The sequence below is a fragment of the Merops nubicus genome, unplaced genomic scaffold, assembly GCF_000691845.1.
Source record: "Merops nubicus isolate BGI_N331 unplaced genomic scaffold, ASM69184v1 scaffold36560, whole genome shotgun sequence".
NCBI lineage: Eukaryota > Metazoa > Chordata > Aves > Coraciiformes > Meropidae > Merops > Merops nubicus.
The window spans coordinates 1-13,705 of record NW_008582867.1 but is presented as its reverse complement, the minus strand read 5'-3'; the positions used below and the strand labels follow the sequence as shown (position 1 = coordinate 13,705).

The 13,705-nt window shown below is 38.6% G+C and overlaps 1 protein-coding gene across 1 annotated transcript in view; it reads left to right on the top strand.

Annotated features, from left to right (window-relative positions):
* Positions 1–12,727, top strand: part of LOC103771630 (neuropilin-1) — a gene marked incomplete at both ends in the record, with an annotated part of 36,143 nt that extends 23,416 nt beyond the window's left edge. Inside the window, 2 exons of the mRNA XM_008938934.1 lie at positions 9,602–9,757; positions 12,583–12,727. Coding sequence (XP_008937182.1) covers positions 9,602–9,757; positions 12,583–12,727 — 301 coding nt within the window. The remainder of the gene's footprint in view (positions 1–9,601; positions 9,758–12,582) is intronic.
* Positions 12,728–13,705: the final 978 nt, after the last annotated feature.

The window sequence follows — 13,705 nt, the reverse complement described above, 5'->3', positions numbered from 1 at the left end:
TCTTTCCACACCTGCACAGTAGTATGAAGCTGAAGAGTTCATGAGTCCTGTGGGCCTTTCCCCATCCCAGCATCCATGCTCCAAATTTTCTCTTGCTGAACTATTATTTGCCTCCATGTCCTTGTATCATCCTGCTTTTCTGTCCTAGTTTCATTCTCTCCTGCCCATTAGGTGACATTTTCACAGCAGCAGAAAAATAGATAAAGTGGAAGGATAAATGGTATTTCTTCCAAGTGGTAAATACTTGCCCTTCAGAAAGCAAGTTGTCTTCTTCCCACAAAAAAAAAAAAAAAAAAAAAAAAAAAAAGGGATATATTTCAACAAAAAAATAGTTCAATTCTTCAATTTATCACTAATGTTTTCATTAAAGATTTTTTTTAAATTCTTTAAAAAGGCATCAGAGTAAACTCCATAGCTGTCTGATAAACAAAAGGTTCTAGCGGAAAAAGGAAAAAGTAGAACTGATTAAGCTGCACCGTTTACCCATAACTTCCACCAACCTGCTGTACCTGTGTAGTCTGGTCTTTCTCTTCGTTGCAGCCTCCTGTGTGGAACACCAGGTCAAACTTACTTCTGATATTGGTGCTCTGCAGCTGCTGAATAGATCAATTTGTTCCATCCCATGTAAAACCAGAGCGTATTTTAACTGGTCATATTTAGGTTATAGATTATTGTGCTATAGACTAAGGTGGCTTTCAGGCTTTTCCATTGCAAATGCTTTTAAATTCAAGCTATGGGCTGATGGGCTGAGATAGCACAGAATAACTTTGAAATGCTCTTATCAGGCCGCAAAAATTAACTGTCCAGAGGAGTGTTCCCACCTTTCATGATATGCTTAACTAAGAAAGTAAATCCTGTGTTTCTTTTAAAAAGCCACAGCACCTAAAAATCCATACCTTTGGGCTTTACCTAGGTGGAGATAGAACAACTTTTAGAAAGGCAGAATGGATGTACCACAAACTAGGCACTATTAGCTTTCCTAACATACCCTGGAGACAAAATCCCCATAGCTGGACTTTGAGTGGGCTTTGTTGATGGAAGGGCAGAGCTGGGTGCAGCCAGTCTCCCTGAATTGCTTTAGAAAAAGGGTGAGAGTTGTCTCAGTATTCACTGGCCTGCACCATCCCTTCTTCTGTCCCCCTTCCTTCTCCAGCGTGGGACAAGAGCACTGGTCTCAGCAGTGGGTCTTCCAAATCGCAGCTTCAGGAGTATTCCATCAGTGTGTGCATTTCCTCAGAGCACTAAGGGAGACACAAAAGAAAAAGCAAAATTATCTTTATATGTCTAGTCTTTGTCTCACATTTTTCACCGTACATTTATAGTACCCACACCACACCATCTAACAGCAGCTAGCTGACATTTTTCTAGAAGGTAGCAGAAACTCATATTTTAGAGAAGTAGTGACTTGCTTGGTGACCCAGTAGTAAATTAAAATCATCATACACAATGTGTATGAAATAGAAAATCGAATTTTGGTGCAACAAAACTGACAGTTCCATTTAACAGAGAATAAATGAATGCAGACTCCTGTGGATGACTGACTGATTTAAAGAGACTGTGCCGATTTTCCAAGATGAGAAAGCTGATCACAAGAAAATACATATATTTCTATGTGACACAGGCCATACAACTATCCCAATTGCCAGTGAAATTAGGCTTTAAAAGTATTAAATCTTAGACAGCGGCACTTTTTCTTCCTTTTGTTGCTATTTTTTATAGAAAACCCAAAGCTTGAACTTTCAAAAATACCTACGTGTAGCAAATCCCAGTGATTTCAGTGGAACTCACTCTGAACACAGTGATTGCACAGTGAGATCTATCTACATCAACAAGGTATACTAAGACAGTAGATGTTTAATTCTGCGTAGCATATCATCCCCTCGTCTACCAGCTTCCTACCCTATTAGCATAGGTATGCTGCAAAACAGGAAGAACTGTAGAATCTTTTGTTTGGAAGAGACCTTTAAGATCATCAAGTTCAACCATTAACCCAGCACTGCCAGGTCACCACTAAACTGTGTCCTCAAATACCACATCTACAAAGAAGCAGAGGTTATTTCTCTGTGCATGTACACATATGTAGTATTGTACTTATATTAAAAATACCAAAATGTATTATAAATAAAGACCTTCTACCTGTACCCTCTGATTTTAACGGGACAGTAGCTGGCAAAAAAAAAAAAAAAAATTAAAAAAATTTTATAAAATGCTGCAGAAAAACATTACAGGCAAAATTCAGTGTTTTCCAGCCCAAACTCAGTTATTCACATGTGAAGCAGTCTGATAGAGAAGCTTTGGACTACGTTTCCCATTTGTGAGTTAGTTGCTCAGTACACTTAGGGGAAAAAAAGTCCTACAATTATGTCCTTCTCTTAGAAAAGAGTGGTTCTGCAAGTATTACTATAGAGTTTCCCTTTTCTATAGTTTCTAACACAAACTGGGGAAGGTTACATTCAAACCGCACTAAATAGTTGTCTTCATTCCAGATCAGAGGATTAAGCTCAGGTTTAAAATTAAATGTAAATTACAAATAAGTATTCAGAAAACGTTAATTAAAAGTATTACGTTCCTGACTAGTTTATTGCTCAGCAAGGGTTCCTAAGTATCTTAGCTGGAGAAAGGGGCCATTCACATTCCTTCTTTTTTGACCAAGTCATTGTACATGTCTTAGGTTATCCATTTGCAAGTTAATGTAGTGCCAAAGCAAAGGTTTTCATTTTAAAGAAGTAATATTTCACACCAAGATATGCTCCTGCAAGACGTAAAACAATCTTTTTCTAAAGCACAGGGAGTTAATCAGCCTTTTTCTTTGTTGCTACAGAGGGTTCAAATGCCATAAGATGCTGATTATTTAGATCCCAGGGCCTATGGAAATCCCAATACGATTACATTTTCCTCCCTTTGTTATCAGAGTTTATTCTAACTTGGTCTTCAGGTTTTAACTAGTTTTCAAGTAAGAAAAGAAATTAAGAAGAAGGCATTTTCTGAGTCTTCTGAATAGCGATTGTGTTACATCAGAGCTCCACATGAATGTGTAAGGTGGAGCCTGCAAATGAATAGCAGAAGGATCATACCCTATCACTGTATGTGCACTCGATGCATTTCACACAATACAGTGAGCCCGTTTCAGGGAAGTGGTGCATTGCCCTTGCTTTTAAATCAAACTCCTTCAAAGACTCACACTAAAAATATCACACAGAGCTAATGTGTACCAGTGGCAGTGCTTCTCCCAGCCCACTTGCAGCATTTCTCTTTCACATTTGATCTTTATAGTTTCCATACTGGAGCGATTTGGTTGTTGAATTCTGGAAATGTCTCAAGTTGAAATGCTAGTGTATTAACCTGCTGTACTGAGTCTCTTTTGTTTCTCTTTACCAGAGTGCTGCTTGCCAATTTTTACAACTACAGCAGATTTTACTATTCAAACAGAACCAGATGGAACACCAGTTCAAAGAACATGTCAGAATTAAATATTTCTTTTTTAATTAGTTGCTTCTGATTTATGCAAAAAAAAATTAACATAAGAGTGGGAGAATGTGCCATGAATCCAGATGCAACACAGCCCACACAAGCATTATCTTTTCTCTGTCAGAGACACAGAGGCCTTTTCTTTCATTTTTTCTCATCTTTTCTTTTTCCCTCTTTGTTTCTGGATTTCATTTTTCTTACGTTTTCTGCATCTTTTCCTTCTTGAACCAGTCCCATGATGATGGCTGAGGTTCTCTTATGTTCATCAGTCATATTTTTTCATCATTATCTTAAGTTTTCTGTTGTTAGAACTGGCTGATCTGCCTCTAAGAAAAATCGCTGTAGTCAATACTGCAATCCCAGCATCAGTATCTCAATGTGATAGCATCCTTTGAGTCTGTTCTTTGTTTTCATTTGGGAGAATCTTTACACCTCTGGTTTTCTGCTGCAAAAAAAGTGTTTGGGCAGAAGGTGAAGGCTGCGAGGAATATTTCAGCTGCTAAAAGAAAGTCAATTTCCTTTTTGCTGCCAAGCATTCCTATTTCTTCGGCATGAATGTTTGTTCATCTTCTCTTTCATGCTTCCCATTTTTGCCAAGTCACATACGCATCAGTTCAGTAAAGCATACTGACTGAGGACAGTTGTTGGGCACAGACTAGAAGTTGAGCGTGTGATTTGCTGCTTTCTCTTCTGGGGTTTTCAGGATGTTGTTGTCAAGGTCAATGAAAAAGACTTCAGTGAATAAGGAGAGGTCTTACTAACAGCAATATTTTCTCCTCCCTTTCTTTATGGAGCTGCCACAAATGTCACTGAGAATTTTGCACAAAAACCAGAGGTGGTTTACAGCCTTAACTATTTTCACTTAAGTCCAGGATGAATATTTACACCTTGTCATTAATCAAGGAATTGCACTCTTGTAATGACTACTCATTTCAAGGACAAAGGCTTGGAAGCAATTTTCCAACCAAATTAATTTTCAGTATATTTTTATATTTCAGACTATTTCTGCTAGAGCCTATGTCATTTTTACTTAGCATTATAATCTTCTTTACTTAAAGCTCAATAAGTAACGGAATTAAGTGATACTTATATATACATCATGAAAGTATTACTGGTCAAATCAACAGCAACACCTAATAAAAAAGATCAACTCTGGCTTAATTAAATATTTGACAGAAGAACGGTGAAGCACAACAACAGTTAATCTGACTGAGAGCACTGTATGCTATCTAGGGAAATGACACAGTTCTCTAAAAATATTTACTTTGGTATGTTGTGTCAAGTGATGGATTATACAGCTTTTCAAACCACAAGAGATGTCTACAACAAAAAGCTTCCTGTTCTTAATCAAACTCCAGCACTTTGTGCTTTATTTTCTCAGGCTGTTAAACAGACCTACAGTAGGAGTGTTAAATCCTGTTAAAACTGTTCCTTTGCTACAGCTCTCTCAGTTACTGTAATTTATCCAGCAACGTAGATTTTCATTCTGAAAATAAGGTCTTCCATACTATGACATGCTTATGTAGGATGGCAGGAAGCAGCAATGCTGATTTCAAGTTGGGTGTGTTGTGTATTGTTCTTTATCCATCAGTTTGCTAAGATTTGCTACATGATACATTGTGCAGAGCTAAATGTTATTCCTTTTCCTTCTCCTTAACTGGTCTCTAATAAAATGCATATGCCACCCTTTGCATATCTTTGTTTTAAAAATGTGTCACACGCCCACATTTTTTGGAGACAGTAAGACAGCAATAGAAATATGTTTTCCTGCATGCTAAAAGATACTGCAGAATTAATAGAGAGGAAGTAATTCATATGTAGTTACAACTAGTGTCTTGCAATATGCTTTCACAGGAAAGAAATTAATTTTAGAAATAAGAACAACTGGGGATTTTTTTACATGAGCATTTCTCTCCTGGAAAAAAAATACACACTTGAGATGTTCTTCATTTCTTGTAAGTTAGGGGCCCATTCCTATAGGCAAAGACAGTCACTTTGCAGCACAGGTAGTTATCAAAGGTTGTGTTTTTGGGTAAGGCCCTAAGGCATCATTTTCCAAGAGAGATGTGCTTTTTAATGTGAATGAAAGTGAACAAAATGTGAAAAAACAACGAGCAACATACTGCAGTTAGTCAAAGATGGACATTTCATAGAAATGAAATGTCAAGATTTCAGGTTTGCAGACAGGTGCCTATCTCAGATCACAGCCATACAGCATGCAATAACTTACAAAATCACTTGAATCCTCTAAAATAAATACCAGATGTTTGTTTATCATATGTGCAGAAAGTTAAATGTCAAATAATTGCAGGGAAATGCATTTGATGTTCATCTTCAGAAGTACTATATTTCATCACCGCTTCTCTCCACAGTACGTTTTATCTTGAAACACAAGTTTTTGAAACAAAAAGGACAAGAAGGCCAAAACAAAAAGCTGGTTGTTAAAGATTTGTATTACTATCTCAGCTGAAGGAGACTGGATGTGAGGAGACCTCTGTGGAGAGGCCATACCAAGCTGACTGGAAATTACAGAGCCGGTTGGACTCTAAAAGCAGAAGCCTCCAAAATGCATAAGAATTCCAACCTGCAGTTATTCCTCTGGATACCACAGTGCAGAAGAGCTTTGTCTTACCACTGCTACATTTTGGTACCTTCAGGTTCCAGTTGATAATAGCAGTTGATATGGTAGAACTTCAACTCTGCGCAGTCCCTGTGACATTTAGAATGTGTATTTTATGCCAAATTTTGCATTTTACAGAAAGCAAAGTTTCAAAAAGCAGTGGAAAGAAAATAAAATACAGTATCAAGTGATTAATGGAGGTGAGGTTAACAGGCCCTTAAGATATGTCATGCAGTTTCCAAGGTAGTCTTCTACATAATTTATTTCTGTCACCTGACTTAGGGAAGAAGATTGGTACATTTAGAGCTTAATTTTCAAATGTACTTAGGCACCACAGAGGGGTGCTCAGTGTTGCAGTTGTTTGTATGCACCTGGAGAGGCATGGTTCTCCTCCAGAGGCCACTGCGGAGAGCTGTCAATGGGAGGAAAATGCCTCAAGCACTACCTCTCTCATGGACCTCTGCACAGACATGGAGTTAGTACTAAAATCTCCAACCCTTCTGCTTCTCTGCTGCTTAGCCCCACCTTTCTTGTTTGCTCTGCTCCTTTCTCACAAAACAGTGTTAGAGAAAGGTTATTCTTTTTTCCTCCATCAGCTTGTGAGCAAACACCCTCTGGCCTGTGGCAGGTCTGGGGTTACAGCTTGCTTTTGCAAGGGGTTTAAAGCTGTGACGTGCAGTCACTCCAGCCACTAGCCTCCAGGCACTCCAGGAGAGGGCTACTGTCGACATCGTTCCAGTTTTCAAGAAGCACGTAAGGATTTACTGATCCAGAGAGAGCACATCTATGTGAAGAGATGTTCTCCCTAAGAACCAGAGATGCCTCCCTCCTCCTCTACCGTGTTACTGTTACTGGAGCCAGGAGCGCTAATGAGGTTGCCTCTTCCCTGCCTATAGGCGCTAAAATAGAGGTCTTCTCAGAGTCCCTCTCTCCCAGTAAGCTATTAACTTCTGGCAGGAGAATTTCTGCCTGCTTTTTGAATTCTGCCAGCTTTTAGACATGAAGGTAAATGTCTATATCCTTTGTGTGTTTAGGACTTAGTTCTGGGCAGTGGGATAGATGCTGTAGGATATTCAGTGCCCCAGGAGTTAAGACAGTATATTGAATACCAGCATTTGGGATGAAGTAAAATTTAGGGGCCTGAAATTCTTTGATGGAACAAGCCTGAGCCATCCGAATGGTCAGTGACTGATAGCTGAAATTGTTAGCTCAGACATCAATTAATCAAATCTTCCCCCAAACCCCTGATGTTAGATTTGAACTTGGCTTCAAATACCTAGAACTCTTGTAACAGGCCACTGCTTGACTATATTCACAATGAAGTACTTACTGTATATTAAAAAGCCCCTACTAGAATCATTCCAAATCAGTTGGAATGGTACAGGCTTGGGACCCTAATCATTTCAAAACTGAAGAGCTGTTTCAAATTGTAAGAGAAGCAGATCATTTAAATAACTTAGCTCTGCACTCCCTCAGACTTCCAGATTTTCAAGTGCACTTCAGCCTGGAAGTGAATGTGGTATTGGACATAACTCAGTGCAGCACACTTCACAATCAGCAGAGTACAGTTTGGAGAGCATTTGAAGTTAAGCTGAGATTGCTCGGCGCAATGATGCCCAGATTCCCCCATTAACTTTCAGATTGCAACAATCTAACATCTGAGACTCTCTAGTTACTTTAAATCACTTGATTGTTTTTGTAAGGCAGCGCTGGGAATTTTTTTTTTTTTAAGACTGAATTTTTTTATCACTACAAAACAAAATGTTGCAGTATTTCACTTCTAAACACAAGGGTTAAAATGTTACATATAGACTTTGCCAGTCTTAAAAACTGGGGCAGGGGCTTTTCACTGAAAGCTGGTTCTATCTGTCCCACACAAGGCTGCTATTCTTGTGTTGGAAGTCTTCAGAATGTCTTGCATATGACATGGGCATTGAGAGAGCAGCCAGTCTGTCCTCAATAGCACTTCCTTCAGCCTTTTGAGAGAGAATGCAGAGCATGTTGATTTAACTGCTCCAGTGCCTTTGGATATATGACATACATCCAGGAAGAGTGATGCCTGTGGGAACATATATTCTGCATCCTGCGTACTTTGGAAATAATGAAAAAGCCTGAGACATTAATAGGACATTCACTGGAGAAGGGTTAATTCAACCTATTTTTATCCTACTAAAGTCTGGACAACTGAAGTTTAGGGGAATAAATTATTCCAATTAATATTTGTGAATATTTTATCTTGAAATTAAATGGTTTGCTCCAGGAAACAAAGAGAATGTTCTAAGCTGCACAGAAAGAGGGTGAGGTATTTAATTGGTTTGTTGTTATGGCTAAAAAAAAAGGACTGTAAGGAAATGGCAGGTGTCTCAAAGCTGTGGCCACCAATCTGGCTGTGAGAAAAGTTTGTGCCTAGTTTCAGCCATTTGGCAGCAGGACTTGTGCACTGGGACAAAGGTTTCTCTTGCCAGCAGAACTGACTTGAATAGCTGCGCTCATGTACACACATCATCCTCCCAGCTATGCTGATACGTACTCTGTGATGCCACATGATGAACTAGATGAGGAAACAGGCCTGGATGACAAATAAATAACTGGAGGAAGGGAATTTTAGCCTAAATCACTTGTCCTTTTGGTTGCAATGTAACTTCATGAGAGAAGGAGAAAGAGAAAGAGTGAAGAAGAGAGAAGGTCTATAACACTCATTCATGTGCACACTGCAGTGATCATTTCTTCAGCAAGTTCAAAATACCATTATTTTCTAATGATTAAAATTCATTACATTTGATGGTTGGAACAGAATTATTGCACTTGTGCTAATGCATCTTTCTGTTTTCTTCGAATACATCATACGGTACAAGAAATTAATTTGCTTTTTTCCCAACAAAATCACAGTGATTCATAATTATCTCGTGACTAACTAATACACCATGGGACTCTTTTCTCCTCTTCTGTTTGCAAATGATGACCTCCTGGGTTTTAGCAGAAGTCTTGTTATCATTCCCTACATGCATGACTTTGATCATCCCATCTCTAATACTGCAGTCCTCAGGGTCAGTCAGTTCTCAGTGCATGACTCTCCCCTGTAACAACAATGCCTTGCAGCTTTGTGTCCTTAGCAAATTTCAGTAGCATCTATGCAAGCCAGTTAATGAAAGTATTAAATAAGGCTGTTCACCAGACTGGTCCTTGAGGAATTTCTGTAGTAAATTCTCTGCAGTCTGATGGTTCCCCCTTGCACTGGTGGGGTCTCTGCTTCCTCCCCAACAGAGGAAAGATAATTCTCTAGAATGTGAATAGCCCTCCTGGCTAATTAAGCAAATGTTCCTGTCTCCTCTGATGACACCGTTTACAACAGAGGAGATTATGGCTATGCTATTAACAATATGTTGCAATTTCCTTTATGTAAAATCCTTATTAATTTTGTAAGACATGGAGGGGTGGAGGAGATGTCACTTCTGGAGTGTTGTCATGCTCTGAACTGATTGTCCTCACATCCCAATTCATTCATTACCACAGGTAGATCTAGGCCTTCTCCGCTTTGTTTCTGGAATTGGGACCCAAGGAGCCATCTCAAAAGAAACAAAGAAAGAATATTATCTGAAAACATACCGTGTAGATGTCAGCTCCAATGGAGAGGACTGGATTACACTGAAGGAGGGAAACAAGCCTGTTGTAAGTCTGTCCTCTTTTACCTCTCTTTGCCCAAGAAATAGGCTGTTGAACTCTTTGGTTACTATCAGCTGTTAAAAAAAGAGTAATAAGGTATCACAGGCTTAATCAGGTTGGTCAGAGTTAACAATGTCCCTAATCCAAAAGTTAGCAATTGTCTCAGTAGTAATGAGCACAAAAATAATTTATCCAAAGCCTAGAGAAGCTGGAAAGGCTGCCAGGTCCCTGTCTGTTGAACCCACCAAAATTTGAGTGGTTTGGGTCTTGTCCCTGGAGTGTGCTGCTGTTTCCTAGTTTGGCAGAGATTTTCTATGTGACCTTGAGAAAAACGTTATGGGGAACCTTTCAAAAAATATGTAGGTCCCTTATCTTCAGTGAAGCTCTGTATATGCAGCATGTCAGCACCCCAGCTCCCTGTGCCTAGCCATACTGTCTTGCAGGAGTGCTAGCAAGTCATTAGTAGTTTATTAGATTTCCAAGCATCTTGGTGATGAGGGTCATGCAGACAGATAATTAGGCACATCTTTCCATCCTTACAGATTTTTATCACCTTTCCATTTATCAGCAGATTTGCTCTCTGTGACCTCCCAATGAAACAGCTTTAGACACTCGTAAAAAAAATCTTCATTATACCTTGAGCATAAAGGTTGTTATTGAGAAAATCCTACTCCAGCTGTCACATGAATAGCCCCAGAGAGGCTGTGCCTCCCTTCCCAACTTGCTCAGGATGTGTCGAGGAGCAACATCCCTAGAGGCTACCAGGGTCTGATGCAACTGGAGAGGTTTTGTGGTACCTGCCTTCAAAATAGCTTTTTTTTTGTGACACTTCTGTGAAGACCCAGAAGAGCTGTGTACTATTAAACATTATCATTTTAACCATATCTAGCTCTAAATATTTGGTTACTGTTTTGCCCCTGATTCATCTGTAAGTGCTATGCCAAGTCCACTGCATTTATCTAATCAAAATGGCAGCAGTGTTTAACACATACATCTTTCTTCTTTGAAGCACTTTGTAAAACAATAAAAAATGAATCCTGAAAGCTTCTCTTTGACAGGTATTATCCTGGTTTCACAGAGAAGGAACTTTAGAAGGTCAAATGCCACAATGTGGGTACTGTATAATGATATATAAAAGTACAATAACTGACTTGCCCAAATTCACAAGAGGAGCCAACACTTTGTCTGGTATGAGACACAGAGTTTCCTGGCTCTGGTTCCCATAATCTGAATAAATGCCTCTTTCAAAATGCAGGATTTTCATTACTAGCTTCAATTTGTAAACTTTCCAAGAGTGTGTTTTACATGAGTTTCTCTTGCATGTGCTGTCCTTTATTAGTGAGAACACTTCCTAAACTTATGTTAGTTGTTCAAAGGGTTTATAAAAAAAAAATCACATTTTGAAAATGGCAATATTTTGCTGCTGATCAGGATGAGAAAGCTACACACCAGTCTCTTTCTGATATTGTTATTTAAATTAAAGGAGACTTGGCTACTGAAGGAACAACAAAATCAGGTAGCTGGAGATCTCCTTGAGGCAGCCTCACACACGTGTTGCACTAACCACATGTAAGGAGCTGTGTACTTTGGAGAAAAGACTTTCTCAGTCAGATGCAGACCTTGAGAAAATTACAGCAAAAAGTTGCTGAAAAGAAACAAAGCTCCATTTAAAATCTCTTGCTAGATATGAAACTCCTGTATTAAATTACTTGAGATATAACTGAGCCTGAGTTGACAACTGTGTGCTGTCAGCTTCTGCTCCAAGTTAAAGCACTTTTTGCAAGTAACAAACAGGAAAGTAGGCAGTGTGTTTAAGAAATGGAAGAATCTCCCATAAAAGGAGAGGGGTTTGTATCCATGGAAAACAACAGGAAATTGGTCCTCTCTGCATGAGGAAGAAGCAGGAAGCTGAATCACCTTCTTTGGACTAGAACACTGCAAGGTTTTGGCTCTGCTAGGAGGGAGCACGTCTGCAGGATCCTCAACATGAAAGCACAGCACAATCCTGTCCCTTGCTGTGGAAGTCTTATTGTTCATCTTATTTGACTGTTAGTCTCAGGGGATGCAGAGAAAATCTTACAGTCTGCTGTACAGATTTAAACAGACTTCCATCTCAGTATGCAAGGAGGCAGAGAGTCCAAGTACTCGTTAAAAAGGTTTTAAAAATTAAAGGTTAACAAAGCAAGGTTTGCATGATACGCTCTGCAAAACTCTTAAGCCCAAGAACAGAAATATATAAATTTTTATCCTAACTATATATAGGATTTTTGTGTGGTCTAATTGAAATCCAAACACTTGATTTGGGCCTGAGGTTCCATAGCTTTTTGCATCATTCTATGAGTATACAAGAAATAAAACTGACCTAATGAGGCATTGAAGGATTCTTCCAGAACATGGCAGTCCTTGGGTGGTAAAGACCAGTGTATATCATTCCTGCATGTAATCTGGGCATTAGGAACACCTGAAAATAGGCTGGGAGTGGTCAGAATCTTATTGCACTCAGGTGAGCTCCTGTTCTCAAGATGGCCCTGAGCTTTCCTGGCCTGTTCTGTAGCATTAGGGTGTGTTACAGGACTCTGCGGGTGGAAGGTGCTTTTTAGTATCATTGAACACCTTACATCTTCTTGTTTCCTCCTCATAGAAAACTCATTTGTCTGCAAAAATTGTGTTAGGAGTTTAATGACATAGTTCCCCATGCAGACCTTTTGTCTCATCCCCCTCCAAAATAACCCTGGTTAGACCTTGTATTGTAACTATCTGTAAAACACAGAACTATAAACGCCATTTAAGAGAAAGCCTAACAAATATATACTTTTTCTTTCCACGCAAAGGTGTTTCAAGGGAATAGCAATCCCACTGATGTTGTTTACAGACCTTTTGCCAAACCAGTTTTAACGCGGTTTGTGCGAATTAGACCTGTGTCTTGGGAAAATGGAGTATCTCTGAGATTTGAAGTTTATGGCTGCAAGATAACAGGTAGGTCTTGGGAAGGATTTTAAAACCAAGGGAATTTATTTTGCCTATGCTGTGGGTTTTATTTTTATGACTTAAATGTATCTTCACAATTTCAACTGTAGTCTGAATTTAGAAATATAAAGTAAAACAAAAGCAAAACAAAAAAAATGAAGACAGTATGACAACTCAACATCCAATGTTATCTGAATGTCATTCTAGCATTATCTTTTAGGTGTTCAACTTTAAGAAATGGGAAAACAAGTTTTAATTACGTTTTTCACAATTATTTTATGTCTTAAGGCAAAATACACAGATATTTTGCAAATTCACATCTTGTTTTTATTTCCTAACCCTCCAGATCCTGTGCTGCATGCCTGCTGTTTGTATGTAGTTCTCAGCAGATTTTCCAAGAAGTAAACATACATAACTAGATTTAAAAGCACTGCAAGATACAAACAATTAGATCTGAAGCCTGTTCAAGCAGCTAGATGTATATAGTCAAGTTCCCACTAGCAATCAGTATTGGAATATGGCTCCTCTATATCACACAGTTAACTACCCAAATAACTGCCCAAAGTGCTTTCTGAAGTAACAGCAAAAAGTAGTCATCATCAACAAAAGAATATCTCGAGAAAAAAAAAACAGGCATAAGCAGGAATTTTTATAGAAGACTATTTTTTCTAGTTTTAGGATTTCTATAACTCCAGCCAACTGGAGTTGTTCTTATATATGAAGAAATGTTAATTGTTCCCTATTTTTTACAAAGCTGATTTTTCTAAAAATTTTATAGTATCATTTTATAGCTCTTAATACAGTACATTTGCACTGATTTTTAATAGTTCTAGGTTTGTTTTTTTTTAACCTATAAGATAGTTCTTCAGTCTTGAAAACAGGAAAATTAAATCACTGATTACTATGTTATAAAATTCCAGGTCATTCCATGAAATCTTTTCAGATTAGATGAAGGTAAATCAGCAGAACTGCCGTTACATTTGATAC